Source organism: Phycodurus eques, chromosome 19 (assembly GCF_024500275.1).
Source record: "Phycodurus eques isolate BA_2022a chromosome 19, UOR_Pequ_1.1, whole genome shotgun sequence".
Lineage (NCBI taxonomy): Eukaryota > Metazoa > Chordata > Actinopteri > Syngnathiformes > Syngnathidae > Phycodurus > Phycodurus eques.
This window is the reverse complement of record NC_084543.1, coordinates 11716907-11740142: the sequence shown is the minus strand read 5'-3', so window position 1 is coordinate 11740142 and position 23236 is coordinate 11716907. Positions and strand designations below refer to the sequence as shown.

At 41.3% G+C, this 23236-nt stretch overlaps 1 protein-coding gene across 1 annotated transcript in view; it reads right to left on the bottom strand.

Annotated features, from left to right (window-relative positions):
• The window catches only part of shisa8b (shisa family member 8b), a 28095-nt gene extending 6716 nt beyond the window's left edge, over positions 1-21379 (bottom strand). Inside the window, exons 1-3 of the mRNA XM_061663988.1 lie at positions 21124-21379; positions 20037-20716; positions 7070-7194 (exon numbers count right to left, since the gene is read on the bottom strand). Coding sequence (XP_061519972.1) covers positions 7070-7194; positions 20037-20677 — 766 coding nt within the window. The 5' untranslated portion in view covers positions 20678-20716; positions 21124-21379. The remainder of the gene's footprint in view (positions 1-7069; positions 7195-20036; positions 20717-21123) is intronic.
• Between the last annotated feature and the right edge of the window lie 1857 nt (positions 21380-23236).

Here is a 23236-nt window from a genome sequence, read left to right as displayed (position 1 = left end):
TACTATGGTGCCCTGGCACACCGGTTGGGAATTATTGCTTTCGAGGAAATAGTGAATGACATTGGGTTTTTGTGTCTTTACTGTACCTCTCGAAGGATGTCAGTTTAAGCCCATGCACAAAGACAAAACGTAACTCCACAGTTGTAAGATTAAGATTCACAGTGTAATGTAGTAATGTAATGTAATGGAGACAAAAAAAAAAGATGCAAGTAGGTTTGTTAGGATAGCAAATATGTACTTGCTTTTTTTTTTGGACTGCTAACATAATTGTCAAATCAACTGATAATAAAAGTACAACAGTGCGTTGTCAAACCGCACTGTATGAGGCCATAGTAACAATTGTGGATTATGCTGTATATGTCACGCACCAAGCTGGAACACCCTGTCCCAGATTGTCTCTGTATCTTTCTGCAGTGTTTTGTTCACATTTGCATCTTTTCTCCTCACCCACTTACTAATCCACCTGTCACCTGTCTGCTGCTCTTCCCACCAGTTGTTTTCCTACGCCTCCTTGTCATCTTTCAAAAAAGGTTCATTGTGCTCGTCACCTCTCAGCTCGCTGGTTCTGCTACTTTTTCACCAACCCACCCCACCCACCCACTTGTGTTCTGCCTTGTTTTGTACATTGAGATTTCAACTGTCTGCATTTTGATTTGTTATAAGATGTAACTGTATGTTTAATTATGCATGGGTGCTTCTGTTTCTGGAACTAACATTGACACGTTTGTTTTGTTTTTTTTAACTTTGAAAAGTTACAACTCGTAATAGTCTAACAATGCAGATTTGTACCACTCAGAACAGACACGGTGGAAACAAATGGATTTCAGTTTAGGACAGTGTGGGACAACAGCCCCAACTCTGACAGCCTGTCATTCCCATGCCAAATGAACTGAGGCTAATGAACAATGGAACAAACTAGCTGGGAGAGTAAAGCCGTGGTTATTAGCATTAATGAAGCCCACTGATGCAGCCAACGCACTTGATGTCAGCCTCGGGGATGTATGCGGCACACACGCACCACACAGCAGGCTGTTAAATTCACTTTGGAGAGAGTGCAACCAAATAAGCGGCATTTAGAATTATGGCAATGTCTTTAACCCATAAAATGTGTGTGGCAGTGCGTGTCTGAGTCACAGATGTTTCATTTAATTCAATAAGTATTGTGTATTTGTGTGCTCATCTGGCTGGTTTACCAACGCACAAAGTCAAGTCTATTTGCACTTGGGCACCGCATCAAAGACAAATCATCTCATCACTGCAATGACTGTCGGTCAAACGCAATACATGTAACTGCGGAATACTAATCTCTTGTCACACATTGGGAAGAGAGAGTGAGCGTCACTTGTGGTTAGGGTGATGAAAACAGAGAGAGAGGGGCGGAGGAAGGCAGGATGTTCTGGTAAAATAAATGAGAGATTCACGTGGAAGCCAGAGAGGTAGAGAGATGTCACTTCACTGCAACAACACTTTTAACACTTTCGCCTCACATCTTTAAACCTTAATCAGCACGCACACATATGCGTACACACACATACGCTCACACTCGCACGAAACACGCATGCACACACTGGTTTAAACTGATTGCCCAGTGAGATGTTTCGTATTCTGGGTGTATGCGAGCCAACACAAAACAAAACAAAAAAATCCTCCACCATATAATCCAGTGATTTCTCAGCATGTGATGGATGGATTATGTGGAGGTGCGGGGAGAGTCCTTCTTCATCATCTTCATTGTCTGTTTTGTCCTTCTGATTAGCTCTGTACATTCATCAGTGATTTTGTGATTAAGTGTTAGAAAAGTGACGCCATTGCAGAACTGTCTGAACGGGAAATAGGCACTGTTCTGAATAAAAAACGGGAACCACAGAGAAAAAGACACCTGAAGCTATTAATGAGTCTTGTCCAAAACTATCTTTCCCCTCTAAGGTTGCAACATGTGAGCAGCTCAAATGTGAGCGGCGAGTAATTAAGGTGTGCAAGGAAGACGCGCCTCGCTGAAAACGCATGTAATTGCTGCTGCAATTTGAGTTAGCACGTTAGCTCTAAAAATCTACGGACCTGTGTGTTGTTTTAACGACCTTTTCCGCGGCTGACACGTTAACATTGTAGAATCGGAAAGTAATAGGACATACACAGTGACAAAGTTATATAGGGTCATTATCGCACTGCCATAACAACATACAGTATGTCGGTTGCCTTAAGACTTTTGCACACTAGTGTACATACATATTGGAATTTGTAGAAAAGGCCAAATAATTGAGAAATTGAGCGAGAATTTGGTGCCATGTTATATTGCTCATTTCTCCACAGAAAGGTTTACATTTAAAAAAAAATTATACTCATTATAATCCCCCAAGGTGGCACGGTGGGCACATCTGCCTCACAGTTCTGAGGACCCCGCCTGCGTGGAGTTTTCTCCGGGCACTCCGGTTTCCTCCCACATCCCCAAAACATGCGTGGTAGGTTGATTGAAGACTCTAAATTGCCCGTAGGTGTGTATGTGAGTGTGAATGGTTGTTTGTTAATATGTGCCACATATGTGATTGGCTGGTGACCGGTTCAGGTTGTACCCCGCCTCTCGCCCGCAGATAGCTGGCATAGGCTCCAGCACGCCCGCGACCCTCGTGAGGAAAAGCGGTCCAGAAAACGGACGGATGGATAATCCCCCAACTGGAAATTCAACTCTCACCAGAGAACCAGATCACACACATGCAGGCATGCAAGAGGAATTGTCAAAGTGAAAGTGGTGCGCAAACAGCACTGCCATGCTTGAACACTGACTCTCCAGCTCTCAAGCCCTGAAAGATGAGCATTCAAATGTGAACAATTAAGTCGATAATTATGATTTTTTTTTTTATGACTCAGAACTATAGTGTCATCCATATATTAAACATTTCCGTTTCCCCACTTTTGGCAGAAATGAAGGAAGCTACCTCAGCAAATTTGTCTCATTTTAAGTAAAAACAACAACAACACTACAACAAGAAGGCATTTTGACTCTTGAGGAACACGGCAGAAATACTGATGTTGGACTCGCATCTGTGGGGACGTTGAATTATTTACACAAGCACAGAACCAGCCTGCACTTTCCACTTTTCCACCGGTGTGCTATTGTGAGTGCTCATGACCGTGAAAGAATGGTGAAGGCCAGCACGTTTCTGAACAAATTTGTGTGTGGGCAGGTGCGTGGCTGTGTAATGAGACATAAAAGAGTTTTAAGGGAAAGCAAAAAGCAGAGAGGTTTTTGTCTGGAGGAAATCTAAATGTGGTACAAACGAGAAAGATTAAACGTAAAGATGCACACAGAGTTTATGCCGCATCCAAGCTTGCTGTGATACTTGACTACAATGGCGCCGTGTGATGTACTGAGTTCGTCACAAAGACGTCAGAGGAGCGCAAGAGCGCAGATTCACATCGGCATCGTTAATTTGCAAGAAGCCGTTTGCCCTGTTCTAGCCTCACCTGAGAGTTGAGAGTGTGGACAGACTTTTAGACGAGCTGCCAAAGAGCAACTGCTCTTAACTGCTGAGGGTTAAAAGTTCAAATCAAGGTGAAACGTGCGTATTGATGATGTGCTGTTCTAACTGTCACGTTGCTTCTGCAGTCGTGTTCGTTAAATAGGTCAGTTTTTGTTTCTCGCTTCCAGCTTTTTTTTCTGCAATGAGTCATGTTTGCTGGAGAATATTGGACCATATTTCTGCTTCTTATCCTTAACTGAACATCGCTAATCTGTTAATAGCTCACGGAAACCTTCAAAACTTTATATGGCTCGAATGGTTTCTGACTTTTTTTAATTTATTTTTTTAGGGGAATGTCAGCAGACCTTTTACCACATGCCTCTCATCAATTTAAACATGCTCAATTAGCCTGCATATGTGTGTTTAATCAGCATTAGTTTTATCCCCCCCCCCCCCAAAGACCCTCTGCTGTCTATTCTACTGTGGAAAAACCAATACTGCTCAGCTGATTGGAGCCCATGCAATCTATCCAATGTTCCACTTTGTCTGATGGCTCAATTTACAGACTCTGGTTCAACCTAACTTCAAAATAAAATGTGTAAATGAAATGCAATCAAATAAAAAGAAGACCAATTGCTGAGAAATCCTGCAGAGGTCAGAGCGTTGCATCTCAAAGAGTGCTGAGAGTGCAAAATCTTGTACAGCTGAAGATATCACATGAATATACTGAAGTGTACTGCACTTGTACTTCCAACAAAAACGAATAAAAGCCATGCACAAACAGAAAAACAATACTTTCCCCTTTTTTATGGCAGTGAGATATTGAATATATTATTGTGTTTATAGTTCGCAGTACATAGTTTGACCACAGTCACGATCGTCTTTTCCAAAATTAAGGCCTTAATTATGCCTAAAAATAACAACAACAAAAAAGGCTTTATACTTAAATCTGCTGATCAAGGGTCGTACCACAGACACAATGAAGCATATACACTATACGCTACATATTCTTTGGAAAACCTTGTTTGGAATCTGCAGTCACTTAAAAATTGTATATCCTGGTGGTCATATGTAACGAAAATTCCAATAGATTGGCCTTGTACAGGCATAGACTATGTTGTATTGCAAACAGCTCTCAGGATAATGCAGTACAGCTCTCCACCACTGCAAACCACAACTATGACAATTATACTGATAATAGTAAGTGGTTTTACAATAATACTTAACAATAGCAATAATTCCATATGCACGCAAGCTTTGACAACACAAATGACATTTTCCGGTTACGAAGACATGCAGCCAGCCAACCGCCAAGATGTACCAGTACAGTAGATACAGTATGCATAGTATATTTGGTTCTACAATAATACTTAACATATTTACGTTTTCATATGTACCTTTGCGTCAAATGTTGTGGCTGGTGAGTGTTAAATGCCAACTATACCCAATCTGAAGATATACTTCCAAATGTTTTTTTCACAACATATTTAACGAAAGGGAACACAACTACAAATGAAAATATGCTATCAGTGGTACTCATTGACACCAGAGAAATCCAAAACCAACTGACTTCATCAGTATTTATGATCTTATTAATTCGTTAAAAACCTGGACTAAGAGGCGTTTAAATACCGGCAATTTGGAGACTATAAAATAAGCATTTCAAGCGTACGCAGTAATCAGTGAAGCACTTGGGTTGAAAATGTCTTATTCATATCATTAGCAATTTGCGAAAATCTCCTTACTAAGTATTTGACGCTGCGGGGGGCCTCACATATGAACCCCCCGCCCCCCACCTTCGCATGCACAAACTCTCGTGCATGCTCACATGACCACACGGAGACTAACACCAGTGAATAAAAATAAACCTGGTTAGCATAAATAAAAACAAGACGACACATGCGTTTTAATCTCCACTATAATACTATATTGGCAAGTGGCTTATACTGTACCTCATTCATATGGGTTGTATACATGTTGTTGGTGCAAAGAAATAGCACATGGGGCCTAAAGGGGTCTAGTCTGCTTACATTAACATAGTAATAAGAAAGGGTGTGTTGTCATCCAGCAATGCTGCACGTGCAGCAAGCATATTACAGATACTCTGTCCTCTCCCTTCTGACGACATCAACCCTTAAAATCCAAAATGATCAGTAATCACTTATGAATTGTGTCTGTATGTAGTGTGGCTGTTTTAAGTTAATGTGCGACATGATGCCAATCAATAAAATCAATAAAGTGTACGAATACCGATAAACTACGTAAACTGTTTTCTCCCCATTACGTATCTGTCAGTCATCTTCAAATGCTGAATAGTTTTACTTTATTTAGTTTCTATTATAGAGTGGTTCATTTATCTTAATAATGTATAGTGACAAATAAAGTCACTATACATTATATTTAAATAATGGCATAAAAAATATTGTTTCAAAATTACAGCAGGTTTGCTGTCAATCAGTGTTATGGACTAGATTACTTTTTTTTTCACTTTGGAAGTTACGCTGCAGTGTTAACTCACAGAACATTTTTCAGACATGCTGTGTGCAAGGATAATATAATTAATCATTCTTGGTACCATCACTCGCCTCCCAAAATAAAAAATAAAAAAAATAAAATAAAAAAAAAACATCAGCAACCATTGGAAAAGCTCACATTATCCAGGTAAACACTTGTTATTCCACTTACAAAAACGAACAGTTTACAATTGATCCAACACTCACAAGCTGCGGTTTTACTGCTACAAAGTCCTGTAACCTTGATTTAAATACAAAATGGAAAGACTGATGACGTGTGGCTGGAAGGTAAAGCGTAAAAAGCCTCTGGGACTAACAAGAGTGACAGACTTTGACTCCCCCACTTTTTTGAGTGTGTGTTTGTATGTTTCAATATATGCAGCACATGTGTTGTATAGCCGAGAGGAAGAACAAATGTCATGGGGCTCTTTCGTGCACTGAGCAATAAATGGAGTGACACATCCTACAATGTAATAACATGAAAAAAAAATGTATCCGAGAAGCGTAGGGAACATGTATAGGTTGAGTTTGACGATAAATGACACTAAAAGGATAACGTTCGAGAAAGAATACATCCAGTTTTCTGTGTGATTGTTACATCAAATAACCACATGCTGACGATAATATTAGGTAGAACAAAAACACAACAAATGCTCTGTTATGACTGACACTATCAGAGAGGTATTATTTAATTATAGTTTATAGTAATATGATGTATAACGTCAGTGGACACACAAGTGTTTGTAATGTTTTGTGTTCCCCCCCCCCTAACTGTTCAATGTTTCTGATCTTTTGGCACAGCAAGGAGCTGTATCGCAAAATTCACAACAGGTGTTTGATTCATATTCCTAGCTTTTTGTGAGTAGTGTATATTTTGGATCTTGAATATATTTGTTGGTCCATGAAATGCAAGTGTCACTTTATTAGGTACACCTTATGTGACTATTACAGTACCTACCATGGTGCAAGGAATATTCTGGAGACATTTCGGTGACATTACCACACATGTAAACATCTCGGACATTGTTATTGCTATCAACTAAATTGCTGTACGTGTCAGTCAACCCGTGTGTGTCCACGCCCTCCCGTTTAGCTCACCGCTCCTGCTGCGCTGCATCCTGGACGAGACGCCGTTGGCTCTGCCTCCGCTGGGCGAACTGGTCACGGCGTTCTCCACCGGGCTCAGTTCTCCTCCCTGTTGCTTCAGCAGGTCAGTCAGTGTCCTGGGTGGCAATAAAACAGTCTTGTTTTGAATCAATAGAAACCGTAGTCCGCATTCATGACTACTGACAATAATGACTGAACTTAGGTCCTCGTTCTCATCTCTCATTCTGAACCAGAAATGATCAGTCATGCCCTCCTCACATCTTGACAATTGCATTGCTCTCTTCTCCTGTCAACAAAACTTCATTAGACTGTCTCCAACTAGTTTAGAATGCTTATGCTTTTGTCAAGATCCCGTAAGTTCATCACTCCTGGCCTGTCGTCCTTACTGTTTTAATCGGTGGTAATATTGCAGAGCGGCTACAATTAAAGTGCTGCGTAAAAGTATCTGCCCCATTCGCAAATTCTTATTTATTTATTTTTTTGCATAGTTTCCCCACTTTGTTGAAGATCATCAAACAAATGTAAATATCAGAAAAAGATAACCCAAGTAAACATAAAATGCAGTTTTGAAATGAGTGTGGATAAGCGATTCACAAAAGGGATGGATTGATTTATTCAGGGAAAAAAAGCTATTCAAACTTACCTGGCCCTGTGTGAAAAAGTAATTCCCCTCCATTCAATCAAGCATCGACTGTGGCTAATCACACTTTCTAGAAAGTTGAGTTCATTTTCACTGACCAAATCCAAGCCTAACATCATGAAATCACTTAAATAGAATTTGACAAAATGAATTTGAAAGAGCTGCAACAAAATGCCACGATCCAAAGAAATTCAAGAGCAGACGTGAAATAAATTGACATCTATCAGTCTGGAAAGGGTTACAAAGCCATTTCCAAAGCTTTAGGACTCCAGCAAACCACTGTGACAGCCATTATCCACGAATGGAGAAAACATGGAACAGATGAAACTTCCCTGGAGTGGCCGGCCTACAGAAATCACCCCGAGAGCACAGCGGCGACTCATCCAGGAGATCACAAAAGACGCCAGGACAACATCTAAAGATATGTAGGCCTCCGTTGCCTCAGTTAAGGTCAGTGTTCATGACTCAACAATAAGGAAGAGATTGGGCAAAAATGGCATCCATGGCAGAGTTTTAAGGCAAAAACCACTGCTGACCAAAAATAACATAAATGCTAGTCTTACTTTTGCCCGAAACATCTGAATGATTCCTAAGATTTTTGGGAGAATATTCGATGGACTAACAAGACCAAAGTTGAACTTTTAGAAAATGTGTGTCTCATTACATCTGGTGTAAATGTAACACAGCATTTCAGAAAAAGAACATCAGACACAGAGTCAAACGTCATGGTGGTAGTGTGATGGTCTGGGGTTGCTTCGATTCTTGAGGACCTGGACAACTTGGTGTGATTGAAGAAACCATGAATTCTGCTCTTTACCAGAAAATCCTGAAGGAGAATGTTCAGCCATCAGTTTGTGACCTCAAGGTAAAGCGCACTTGTGCTCTGCAGCAGGACAACGATTCAAAACACACCAGCAAGTCACCTTCTGAATGGCTTAAAAAAAAAAGGTTTTGGAGTGGCCTAGTCAAAGTCCAGTCATGAATCTGATAAAAATGCTGTGACATGACTTTAAAAAGGCCGTTCATGCTGGAAAATCCTCTAGTGTTGCTGAATTAAAACAATTCTGCAAGGGAGAGTGGGCCAAAACATCTCCAGAGATGTGAAAGACTAATTGCCAGATATAAAAAATGCTTGATTTCAGTTGTTGATACTGAGGATGGGCCAACTAGTTATTATCATTTTCACACAGGGCCAAGTAGCTTTCAATATTTTTTCCCCCCTTGATAAATAAATTCATCATTTAAAAACAGCATTTTATGTTCACTTGGGTTATCTTTGTCTGATAGTTACATTTGTTTGATGATCTTAAACAAAGTGGGGAAACTATGCAAAAAAATAAATAAATAAGAATTTGCAAATGGGGCAGATACTTTTACACAGCACTTTAAATGCAAACAGTTTTGAATTTGCCCCCCAAAGAAAACAAGGACTTGAGAAGGGGGAAAATACTTTTGGCACTGTAAAAAACCAAAAATCTATTTCAAGAGGCACATTTCCAACGTCCGTGTTTTAACTCGCTCAAGGCTGAAATCCAGTCGTACTTGACTGGCGGCTTTGTTTTGCTGTACAACATATGGGCAAGTTTTCCTGCAATATGGTCCTTTTGGATCAAGAGTTTTCTGCGTGCATACACACACACATACGCGTACACACACACACACACACACACACACACGGTAATAAACACATTAGCACTCTTTTTGCAGATTTTAGCATTGATGCTATTCACTCTCTTGATCAATAATTCAAACAGTAGTGCCTCTGTTCTTCTAATGAAGCTCATGTAGTAGCGCGTGCACGCACACACGCTGACACACACACACACACACACACACAAACCTAGATTACAACCGGGCTGCCAGTGACAGCAAGCGGCATCTTGTTAACACTAACGCGGAAAAGTGTGGCTCACTGGCCACGACCGTGATCTTCTCCAGATTGTCTGTTGTAGGAATGATGTCATTGGAAAATGGTGTCACAGATGCCAAAATGGGACCGCTGCAGGCACTTTGCGTATGGCATGGAGGTGTCTCTGTATCAGATATGATAAAGTTGCCTGATCAGCCAAATATAAAATGACTACCATGCATATCTTTTGTTTCATACAGAAATACAGCGCGTATGGACTTTAATTGGCAGACCCTTTATAAAGCATTCGCATAATAACATGCAGTAAATCACTCACGGTGGAGAGATTCATAGTCCCAGATACACATGGATAGGATGCCCCACTTGAATGATGAGCGTGAGCAGCTCTCTTTTACACCAGCAAATTATATTCATTCATTCAAATCAATTCCCATCTTAATCATCTTACTGTCAATCCTTTTGGGGCGAGTGAAAGACTTTATTCAATTTGGACGCAAAGTAGCCCCATTTAAAATATTTGCCTTGGCACGACAGAAGCACTTATCCTGCACAATCTTTTCTCCTTCTGCTCCCCCCATCAAGCTAAAATTGGTCCCAAATCTATTTCTCTTCTTCCTCCTCCTCTTTCAAGCATAGCGTTAGTCTTCGTCTCCTCCAGTCTCTCTGACTCATTGCCATGCAGCGCCTCGGGCCACCACACGCGCCTCTCTTGGCTCGCCGCTCAAACAACTTGCTGATTTGGACTTTTAATCTTCAACAAAAAGTGCACCTGTCCCCGAGCGATGCAGTGTTTATGGAGCATTGGCTCAGCATCATGCTACTTTCTGGGGATGCCTTTGAAATAGGGAAAATGGCAGTGCTATGGGCTGGTTAGAATTTTATGACACGCTGGGCAGCGACACAAATATCTTACGGTATTTGCAAATTAAATCCAAACCAGTGACGATATCGATCGCCTTATCACTAGCCAGCTATTAAGCCATACTCCACATCTAGCATTTTCACTTGTGTGTCAGAGTGTAGAAAGCGACACGGCACAATATTCAAATCATCCATTTTAATATCTAACTACAGTATGTCTTCATATACATTTTCCTAACACCAGGAAATTATGTAAAAACGCATTCCGTCATCGATCAGCCCATCAACCCGAAATATAAAAGTAGGCCTTTAGCAACATAGAGAGCAATGACACAAGAGAGCAACTGCTGATGTGCTTCAAAAGATTGTTTTTTCGATTTATCTTTGCTTGTGCTATAATTTCAAAACATTTCCAAACTGTAGCTCCAGAATACTTTTTGAATGTACATAAGCCTCCAAATTATGTGAGCAGTCAACTGCTTGTCCATGTTAGTATTGCACAAATGATCACCAAATACAATACATCCAGTTATCAATATATTTGGCAGCAATAGGATGAAACCCAGCTTTAGGAAACCACACCAAATTTTAACCGCTCACATATCATACTCCATGCGTAACCTTCAAATGTTATGTAACAACACGACTGACAGCTGTGTGCGATCAACCGCTTCCACACCCTCGGATCACATTGCAGCCACGGGGAGTTGAGACTTCATGAATGCCCTGTGACAATCAATAACAATAATGTCCGCCACATCAGAACACAGACACGCTGATGAGTAAAAGCCGATATTAGTTGAGACCTTATTGATCGCTATGGCGCGCATATACGAAGCTTAACAAACGTATTAGATAATCATGTTCTAGCAAGACTTAACATCGAGCATCGTGATTTGCTTTCATGCGAACTCTTTCAATTTTAGCGAGCGCTCAACCATTTGACAATTTTGAACAGGAATGATGATCGAGGATAATCAAGCAGAACCATTAAAAGTCTTTATTTTTTTAATTTGTTAATGTTGACAATAAAGATATCCTTTCGGTTGAAGGGCTCCTGGTGTATTTACCATGACAGAAACAGACAAAATAACTTTGGTAATTACCAATGTTGTGAATTTAGGGCAGATGTGGCACAAACCTTGCATTGGGTGGTGGTCTAATAAATTTGTTCAGCACGTCCATCATGCACATGCCCTTGTAGTTTGGCCACTATACGTTATTATTTCATCTCTATGACTTTAAAGTCACACTGACAGATCAGTGATGGTCCGCCGTTGCCCCCGTCAGTGCAATAATCTACTTCGGCCGCACATCTTGGCCAAATTCTACTCGACGGCATGTGGCTTATCTGGAAACACGACACTTCGAGATAACGCTCGGGTGAAAACACAAAGTGACCGTGGCACGTTTTCTCCGTTTCGCCGTCGTTTTAGTTCTCTTCTGTAGTCTACTGTGTCTCTTCATCAAAGGTTAGAGAGATTTGTCTCACTCGCTGATAAAATAAAGACTAAAATAAGAATCATTTTAGCCATGAATTAATCAACTTTGCGATACATCAATACAGCGGATATAAAAAGTCTACACACCCCTGTTCAAATGCTAGGTTTTTGCGATGCAAAAACATATGAGCCCAAGATAAATCATTTAAAAACTATTTCTACCATGATTGTAACCTATAGCCTCTAAAAACTACATTTTCTTGAGAGGGAGAACTAAAAATAAACTGTACTGAAACAATGCGGTTGCACAAATATGCACACCCTCTTATAACTGGGATGTGGCTGTGTTCAGAACCAATCAAATTTAAACTCAGTTCAAATGGGAGTCATTACACACCTGTCACCTCACATGACAGAAGTGCCTCACATTAGATCACACAAAATCCATAGAAATGTGGATTAGTCCCGTCATAAGTCCCGTGATTAAGATTTTACACAGTTACTTTCCTCACTTCTATTTCTCTCAGGCAATCAGGGAGACAGATTTTGAACTAAAACCGGTCAAATATATGCGCTTTTTGGTCCTAAGTAAGCTAGAAACAACAAGTTTGTCATGCACATACTGCTGTTGAGCATGTAGATGCAAAATGGAGCAATACTGCGTAACAAACAGGAATAATGGTGACACACACGTGTGGTGATTTGACATTTCCCAAGTAGCACACACAACCACCCGGCTTAGAGTACGTAACATGTTTCTCTCTCGCGGAGTCAACCGTATCTCAAAAACGGAGAAAAGTCCATGAAGGTGTTTGCACATACAACCGTCAGCGCATAATCTTGAATAAAAGCATTTGCGTCCATCCTTCACTTGCATTTGTTTGCATTTAGTTTACTTTTAAAGTCAAGTTTTTTTCCCCTGGGTTATTATTTAGCCGTTGATGCTGCTGCATAACTCACTGAAAAGTTGTCAAATTGAGAAAATAATAAAATGACTCATGAAAAAGTGAGTGGAACACACAGTGATGAAATGTGTGTTCAATCTCAGCTAACAATTGTTTTCACGTCTTATTGATGTTGTGCGTGTATGTGTTTGTCTGCTGGATTACACAAAAAGATGTAACTTAAAAAATGAAATGAAATAGTTTATTTTGTCTCTGTTTGTGTATTTGTGCCCTGCGATTGACTTGTCTCGGGAAACCCCCCCCTCTTGCCCAAAGTCAGCTGCGATAGGCTCCAACTCATGCGACCTTGAGTCGCTGTAGAAACGGATGGACGGATATCATCACCTTGTTGTGTAAATTCAATACATTTCAGCTTTGATAAACTAACTCACTGTTATATATATTTTCAAATTAATTAGTTTACATACATTCATTGGTAACATTTTTGGTACCTTGGCAGAGGAATCCTTTTTAGTTATTATTCTTCATCTTCATACCAATAAAATTCATATTTATCTATGTTTTTTTTTTTTGTATCTATAGTGAAAGTAATGGACACAGATGAAATGAATGCCCTCAGAGTCTTGCTGCGTGTGACTCATATGTACTCGATCCTTTTTTCCCCTTCCCTTTTATGAACTTGAAAAAGAAAATGTTAAAATGCTGGTCCTTAACATTAAAAAAATAAAAAGCTGACAATCGTTTAGATGTGAAGCATTCTTTCGTCGCCTCGAAACGTACAAAAGCGGAGAGCTAAAAAGGAAAAGTGCCGACCCACATTGAAGTGTTTCTGGGGTGCCCAGTGGAGCTCAGCGAGACTGAAGAGAAGTAGGAGAGAGGGAGATAATGCTGCCTGAGGGAGAAAATTGACACATTTGATGGGGAGTTGTCAACGTAGATGTGATCAGATTGGGAAGAGTATAGAATTGCAGTTATGGGGAAAGCGCTCACGTGCGACATTAACACATTTGCCGGCAAGCATAAATGCATGTGAAGACGAACTTCAACCAGCAATGTGGTGGCAGGTGAGAGGTGATAGACAGTGACAGCTCCACCCCTGGAGGTAAGTAACTCGCTGAAAACTTTCATTCTCTTTTCTTGTTTTTGTTTTTTTAAATACTTTTCTTCACACGGCAGCCATTTAAAGCTCAGTAAGTTGCCTGGCGTGCGTCTTTCTTCTCTCGTGGAAGTCATTGGAAAAAATGGCAGCAGCAGAGGAGACAAAGCTCGTCAGGGAGCAGTGATCACAGACGGCAGTGATACGGTCCGAGTGAAACCACTCTTGGTTAGTGGGGAGCATTTGTTCAAAAATAATAACAATAAAGATGAATTTTACTGCAGCTGTCATTTGTTCTTAGCGGGTTTCTCAAACATTTTCACTTCAATACTTGAATAAGAAATCTGGTTCTTCCCCAGCACCCAAATTTAAGACATCCACAGTATATACAGTGGGTTCGGAACATATTCGGACCCATTTCCATTTTTCACTCTTTGCTATATTGAAGCCATTTGCGAAAAAACATTTAAGTACATTTCCCCCCTTATAATGCACACACAGCACCCCATATTGATAGAAAAAAAAAAACAGAATTGTTGACATTTTTGCAGATTTATTAAAAAAGAAAACTGAAATATCACACAGACGCTTTGCTGTGACACTCATATATTTAACTCAGGTGCTGTCCATATCTTCTGATCATCCTTGAGATGGTTCTACACCTTCATTAGAGTCCAGCTGTGTTTGATTATACTGATTGGACTTGATTAGGAAAGCCACACCCTTGTCTATATAAGACCTTACAGCTCACACCCATGTCATAGAAAATGAGAATCATGAGGTCAAAGGAACTGCCTGAAGAGCTCAGAGACAGAATTGTGGCAAGGCACAGATCTGGCCAAGGTTACAAAAAAAAATTCTGCTGCACTTAAGGTTCCTTAGAGCACAGTGGCATCCATAATCCTTAAATGGAAGACGTTTGGGACGACCAGATCCCTTCCTAGAGCTGGCTGTCTGGCCAAACGGGGCAATTTGCTACCAAAAAAAAAAAAACACCTAAAGGACTCCAAGATGGTGAGAAATAAAATTCTCTGGTCTGATGAGACCAAGATAGAACTTTTTGTCCTTAATTCTAAGTGGCATGTGTGGAGAAAAGCAGGCACTGCTCATCACCTGTCGTGTACAGTCCCAACAGTGAAGTATGGTGGTGCCAGCATCATGCTGTGGGGGTGTTTTTCAGCTGCAGGGACAGGGAGACTGGTTGGCTGCTCAGGACCTCAGACTGGGTTGAAAGTGCACCTTCCAACAAGAAAATGATCCTAAGCACACAGCTAAAATACAGAAGGAGTGGCTTAAGAGCAACTCTGTGACTGTTCTTGAATGGCCCAGGCAGAGCCCTGACTTAAACCCAATTGAGCATCACTGGAAAGACCCGAAAATGGCTGCCCACCAACGTTCACCATCCAACCTGACAGAACTGCAGAGGATCTGCAAGGAGGAATGGCAGAGGATCCCCAAATCCAGGTGTGAAAAACTTGTTGCATCATTCCCAAAAAGACTCGTGGCTGTATTAGCTCAAAAGGTGCTTCTACTAAATACTGAGCAAAGGGTCTGAATACTTATGGTTGTGTGAAATTTCAGTTTTTCTTTTTTAATAGATCTGCAAAAAATTCAACAATTCCGTTTTTTTTTCTGTCAATATGGGGTGCTGTGCGCACATTAATGAGGAAAAAAATGAACTTAAATGATTTTAGCAAATGGCTGCAATATAAGTTAAATAATAATAATAATAAGATAAAATTGTGCCCACGGTATGACTAATTGATTATTTCGCCAGGTAAATCAATAATATAGTTAACTATTTTACTATAGCATCCTGGGATCATTTTTTTAAAAAGACACATTAGATATAAACTGCCAGGTTTTCATTCATATAAAATAATGAGACAAAGAGAAATCATTTCAAAACCTTTGTCACCTTTGCATGGCAGCAGCCGCCATTGGTGTGTTGAATGTGAGCCTCTGTAAAGCGCTTCGGGCACCATGATGGCGTAGATAAAACGCTATATAAGTGCACAGCATTTACATCACAAAAACCTGTCATTTTGACCAGAAGTGTGTCAACTTTTTATCTTCACCGTGACCGCAAAACATCTATTTGACATCACGACAAACATCCACTTTGAGAGCAACCACATGGCTGCTCACTGTGATGAACCCAGACAGCGATTGTGTCAATACGTGTGCTCGCTTCCTCTCTGTCGATGCGCTCAATGGCGGCAGCGTTCGATTGCACGGCACATGAATCAGGTCTGCATTTGCTCTCGCTCGCATTATATTGTCGCCTTTTGAACAAGTTCTCCTCTAACAAGACTAAGTGGTTAATTTCGTAGGATCTGAGGGACTTTTATTTTCGTTCTATACAGAAATACCAGATTTTGTTTTTGATTTGAATTTTTTTTGTAGAGCCTCGTAAACTGGGATAGTTTATTTATGTGGCTCAAAATTCACATCACTTAATGACACGTCATCAAGTATTTTCCAAGTGACGTATTAATCGTGGAAACTGTTGAAAAAAACTGCAGACAAGATTTATTAAAAAAAAACCAAATTATTTGTATGTGTGTCTTAATACTGACATTCTTACTACACAGTATAGTTCTAGATTGTGAGATTGTGCACATGTATATATATATAACTATATACAGTGTATTGGAATTGTTAGTTAAAAACACTAATTGCAAGAAATATATATATGTATACATGTAGTATATTAAGGATAGTAGAAGATCTATGCAATTTATTGAACAGGACGACTATCTAAACAAAACATGTTTCTTTGCTTGCTTCTGAAATAAATGCAACCTGGACATCAGCTTTTCATCAAAATGGTAATATTATAAGCGATATGAGAGTATTTCAATTCTATACTTTTTTTGTATGCTAAATGTTTCCGTCTTCAGTTACATAGATGTTATGTATTGTTGATGGCTTTCTTCCACTGTATCCGTCATTGCTTAATCGCTGTATTGTGACATTATCAATAGTGTTGTTCTAATATTGCATTGTGAGTGACTCTGCCATTACAGTAAGTACTGGAGCATACAGTTGTCCCTTAAACTTCCAAACAAATGAATAAAAAGCTTGAATCGAACAAGAGTAAACATGATCACACGCATTTGTCACACGCATCCATATGTACTGCATTGAGTATTTTGTATGTGTCCGACTTAAATCGGGTCAGCAGTCAAACCCTTTAAGTGACTCTGTCCTTCATTGCATAACATGGTGGCTAATAAGCTCACTGCACATGCACACGTGCAAGCCAGTCAAACATATACTGCAGCTCCATGGCTGTCACCCCCCAAATTAAACACGGGAAGAAAAATACTGCAGCTCGATCGTCTCACTGGGACTCGCCAGGCAGGCATAAAAGCACACATTTGCATGTGGACACACGCGTACACACCCGCATACTCGCAACCATGTGACCTCTGCTGAATCCTCACACGTTGGACTTTAAAAAGCGGTGTATCTCGCCTCGTGGCTATTCTGGTGACGTCAACATGTGCTCATGCAACCTAAATGCCATCACTATCATTCTTGTTGTTAATTGAACTATAAATCACAGCGTATGTGTGCGTGTGTTTTGTGTGTGTCTGTCTGTCTCTCTATCTATACACATAGCAGGAAGGTAATTGGTGACAAACAATGACAAAGTTTACTGATAAGGGCAGAAGAAGAGCACACTGAAGCCAGTTTTGAGAAGTAGCATACTAGAAGGTATGTGGATCTGTGCGCATGTTTAATCTTAGTGTAGGATCACTTTGGATTTTTGGTTCCAACGCTGATTGAGGCAAACTGCGGGGATTCAAGAGTGCTAATCATTTTACGCGTACATGTACATACTGTACATACTGATGTACATACTGTATTTATGCTTTTTAACCACTTAAAGTGCTTACAGTAAATATGACATGTGAGATGCACGAAGCTGGGATTACCGTCAGCATGCTTATGAACTAAATGAGTCCAGAGACAGTAAAGCTGTAATCTTGGAGAAACTGGTTTAATCTCAATGAGAGGGGCTAATCTGTTGAAATGAGAGGCCACTGATTTGAGCAGGGTAGGGGAAATATTAACGAGAAGCATCTCTAGTTTCTCTACCAAAATTGTCTTTGGAATGATAATTAAGGAGGTGATGATGGAAGAAGGTGATGCTAGGAGACAGGGTGCTTGAAAGGTTAACTGAAAAAGATGGTAGAGGTTGACACCAGGTCGCTGGGCCTTGATCAGCTCTGTGGCGCCTTGAGGACTTTGTTCAGAAGAAAGGGGAAGGGAGGCAAGCAGAGGAAACAGAATAGTTGAGGGCGAGATGTGGAAAATGCTTGGAGGACTTTTGAAGAATACACACAGCATGATTTATGACCACGTGAGTGAAGATGGCACCGTATGTAAATGTTTGAAAAGAACGAGAGAGAATGGAGGTTAGCTTAGCCTGTGATGAAAGCGAAGGGGTTGTACCCATCATTTCCTCAGGAACATGGAACCCATGGACTTGACTGCTCTGGCTTTAATGTATTTTAATGCGTGCATTAATAAATAATCACTCAGGCCTTAGATACTCTTAAACCTTATTTGTTCTATTGAGACATGTTTTGACATTCTGCTTCCAGGTGCGCTAAAATCTTGTCCTGCCAGAACAGTGGACGCTGCAAACTCCATATTTTCTTCCGCTGATAAAGACTACCGACTTAATCCCATCGCCTTTGTTTCTTTCGGAACAGCATCTAATTGCGTCATATCGGAGACACAAAAGGGCATTCGAAAATATATTTTAAAAATGTCACGTAATGAGTTATTATCTCAACACACAAAGTCGCCCTCAAGGGAAATTTAAATCTTTTGCGACAAAGATAGCTAGCTCAATTAGTGTTCTTCAAAATGTTTGTTTTATTTCATATATAAGTCATGCTTACAAGCAAAGCAAATGTTACACAAGGGGTGAAATACAACGCTACGTGGAAAAGAAAGTCAAAGTAGGGCAATAAGACACACGGAGAAATCAAAACAAAGAAATTAGAAACGGAGTTACAAATGGAAAAATGTGCAGCTTTGCTGCTTACTGCACAGTCACTCGCCGAATCAGTGACTCATTAAACATTTTGTGACTCATAAAGCACAACGTAACAACCTAATGTCAGATGGGATTTTTAGTGGCTATTTTGGATACTGATGTTGTCCTAATGTCACTGATGGTGTAGTGGTACACTCGCCTGACTTTGGTGCAGGCGAGTGGGTTCAGTTCCCACTCAGTGACGTTGTGAACGTGAGTGCGAATGGTTGTCCGTGTCTATATGTGCCCTGCGACTGACTGGCGACCAGCTCAGGGTGCCGTCCGCCGTTCGCCCGAAGTCAGCTGGGATAGGCTCCAGCGTCCCGCGACCCTAACCAGGATAAGCGGTGTTGAGAATGGATGGATGGATGGATGGATGGATGTTGTCCTAATTTGATTTGATTTAGAGCTTCCCCATCCATCCATGCATCCACCCAGCCAGCCAGGCATCCTTTTGTACCGCTTGTCCTCACTCGGGTGGTTGCGGGTGAGCTGGAGCCTATCGCAGCTGACTCTGGGTGAGAGGCGCTACACCCTGGATTGGTTGCTCGTCAAATCGCAGGTCCCAGTGTTCCCATGACAAACCACGATCAAAACTATTTCTCCGCGATCTGTTGAACGTATTATCATTTGAATATACTACGTATTAGTTTCGCATTTGCGCAGGGAGAACAAACATGCACACATTTTTGGTAGGCCTTCAAATGTGCATGCTTCCAACTTGCTTGTAAAGTTGTCAATTTATGTCATTTTCCCCCACTGGGAAACTTTGGAACTTCAGATATTTATTCCAAATAATTTTTTCGAGAATTTCCAACTTTCCAACCATGCCTAAAACAGATGCGTGTGCGGGCACATACAGTCGACTCACTGTTGCATTCTGACAGAGTGCAACGCTATCAGCTGTATAAATAAGTAGACCGCTTCCCGGTCCGAAGTGTGGAGATCAAGTCGGACTGACCTCTCCAGCAGGCAATTGAGCGTTGTTACGCTGTCCGCTGTTTTGTACAGTTGAATGACATCAAATTCTTTGTCTTTGCATTCTCTCAACTCACACGCACATACACATTTTTTGTCATGCCTCCTACCTGGAGTTGAGGTCAGCGTGTGCGGCGGCGATGGCCGCTGCGCCTCCTCCGCGACTTTTCTCCAGGCCCAGTTTGGTGAAAATGCCCACCAGCACCATGATGGCCACCACGCCGCAGATGATGTAGACAATGAGGTGTGTGCGGTCACGCTCCTGGTCCTCCTGGCCCTCTGTGATGGCGGCCACGGGCTTGCCGGTGTTGGCCCAGATGGGCGTGTCGTAGTTGGAGCAGATGCGCTGGTCCAGCCGCTGCTGGCGGAACTGGCAGCAGAAGCGATAGAAGCAGGTACCGCAGCAGTACAAAAAGACACCGGCGTTGCAGTTGAAGGGCGGGTCCCACTGGCCCATCACGTCGTAGTAACCCTGGCAACGCGTGCCGCCAACAGGGGGCCCGTCCTCGTCGTCCGCATCGCCTCCACTGGAGGGAGTGGACAGGCCCGTGTCTTGAAGGGGGTTTTGGGTGGTCTCCAGATAGGTGGGAGTTGTCTTGTTGACTAGTGCGGAAGGGACGACGAAGGGGCTGTCTTCAGTAACCGTCACCGTGGTGACAGACGGATCTTGAGTGACGCCGGGCTGGGTAATTAGGGAAGAGAGGTAAAAGAGGAAGAAAAGATGGCGGGGGGGCGGAAGGACTGGTGCCATGCTGCTGACAGGGCCCGCCGTCCAATGTGCAGCTTTCAGCTAGAAGACAATTAAAGACAAGGAAAATGTCAGTGGCAAGAAGTTCAATTTTAGTCCAAGTCTACACATTCGAAAAAATGGATACCTTTCAAAAAAATTCTAAACACAAAAATTGCACTTCAGGGTGTCAAATGCAAATTGAGGGGGGGGGCATCAAACAAAGTCTCCTCTTGGTTTTTTTCAACTGACCTAAGACACATGTTGAATGTGGATGAGACGCTAAACAAATTGATACGTGTAAAGACCACAACCACATCAGCAAGAGCGCATTGAAAAGTAGCAACAACGACTAATTTGGACTCAAGTGGCTCTTAGTACATATAGTCTATTTAAACAAAAGGAAGCAAAATCAGGGGCGTTGTCATCATTTTTAAAAAAGAAAGCAGAAACTGAATCCCTGCTCTCACCTTTTCCCTCGGTGTTGTCTTCTTCGGTCCTCCCCCAAAAGTCCAAAGGTTCAAAATTCCCTCTAGAAACGCTTGCTAACTTTACTCAACAGCATCTTTCCCCCTCTTAGTTCTTCCTTTGTTTTCTTTTCATGTGTTCTCCATCGCTGGCCAGGAGAACTGCACGCTCCTCTTCTTTTTTTGATTCAAATAATAATAATAATAATCAACTCTTCACCTTCTTCTTCTCCTTTCAACTGTCCTGCACAGTTAAGAGGTGACGAGTGCAATGCGCGAGTGTGCGTGAGTGAGCGAATGTGTGTGTGTTTGAGGGGGGGGGGGGGGGGGGGGGATGCTCCACTGAGTGCTGCAACAGTTCAGGAACCCAAGCAGCACTCCTCCTCTGTTTACCTCTCGTCAGTGCCAGAGAGGGAGGAGAGAGTTAGAAAGAGACAGAGAGAGAGAGAGTTGTGTATTTGGAGATGGGAGGGTAGGAAAAAAAACTGAAATTAACTTATTTGGGGATGCTGTATATTAATATCTCGTTCTACAAAAACCAAACACTTTCACATTGAGTCTGAGGGAAAAATATAGAATTATTACCATAAAGTTCCAACCTCAAGCAGGACCTTATATCCTTTAAACAACAACGATTTTTTTTCCTGATCCTGGCAGCTTTGCGTTTGTGTTGACTGTTCATGATTTTATTATACGTCAGTTAACTTTTTGAATTAAATCCGCACACATTGAAGTATTTCGACATACCGAAAACGCGACGTCATGCCTGCGATGCAGCTTTTACGTTCAAGGTCCTGGTCGACCCGACCATTGAAAGAGGCAATCGAGCGGCCGAATTGCTGTGTGTATTTTCACTTCTTTGTTACTTTTTCCCATGTCACACGCTCATGTCTTGTCTGCTCATTTGTTTTGTTTTTTATCTACCTGTTCTCGTCAGCCCTCTACCTTGTTTCAACCAATCAGGTCCCTTCGGCCACTCGTGTCTTTTCCAGGTGTGCCTCGTTGTCTCGTCAATTTACTTGTATTTAGTTCCCTGGCTTCTTTCCCTCCTTTCTGGATCATCGTCGTCGTTTGTCATGTTTCCCGAATCCTGTCGTGCCAGTTTCCCTGTTGTGTTGTAGTGGTGAGTGTTTATTTGTTACTTTGAAGCTTGTTTTTTGGTCTTTGTTATTTTAGTGCTTGTGTCCACGTGCTTCATTTGCCTTTTTTTTTTTTTTTTTTTTTTTTCCAAATAAATCATCCTTGCATCGGTGCTTTCCTGTGCTAGGGTCTGCTGGGGTCCTCCGTTTTTGCCATCACCACAAAACATGACAAATTAAACTAATGATAATCTTTACATTCTATTTACTTATTACTGTACTTTTTTTAATAAAGTACAATAATGAAAAGTGCTATTTTTTCTTATTTAAAATGCGTTAAGTTTTTTTGTTGGTGTCTTTTGGGGGGCTGGAAAGGATTATTGGCATTTCCATTCATTTCTATAAAGAAAATTTTTTTGAGATAGTGAGTGTTTTGCATTACAAGCGTGGTCATGGAACAAATTGAATTTGTAGGTCAAGGCAACACTATATTATTATAATTATTATTCAATCCAAATAAAAAGGTCTGCCATAAACATTCAGATACTCTATTCCAGGTCATTGCTGTGTGCATTTAGGCACAGTCATGCTGGAACTGGAACAGAAAAGGACCTTTCCCAAACAGTTCTTCACAGTAGCGAGCATTCAAATTGTCTGAAATGTCTCGGTAACATGAAAATGTAGTTATACTTCATTTTCCTTTTTTTTAGAAATTAAGATTCAGGAAGGAATAAGGGGTCGGGTACAACTACATCCATCCATTCATTTTCTACAACGCTTGTCCTCATTAAGGTTGCAGGTGAACTCTCGATTCTGTGTGTGCGTGTGTGTGCGTAGGTGTGGGTGTGCGACATGCAGAGGACAGTCAACATCTGCTGTGGTCCCTCCTGTTCATCATCTCCTTATCGGTATGCCCGTCCCCGTCTGCTCTTGCTTTTCATGCATGCATGCGCAAACACACACACATTCTCAGATATCCATCCGCGTTGCAGGTGTGCGCGTGCGTGTGTTTTGAGTCCAGAACGTTCACAGGTCCG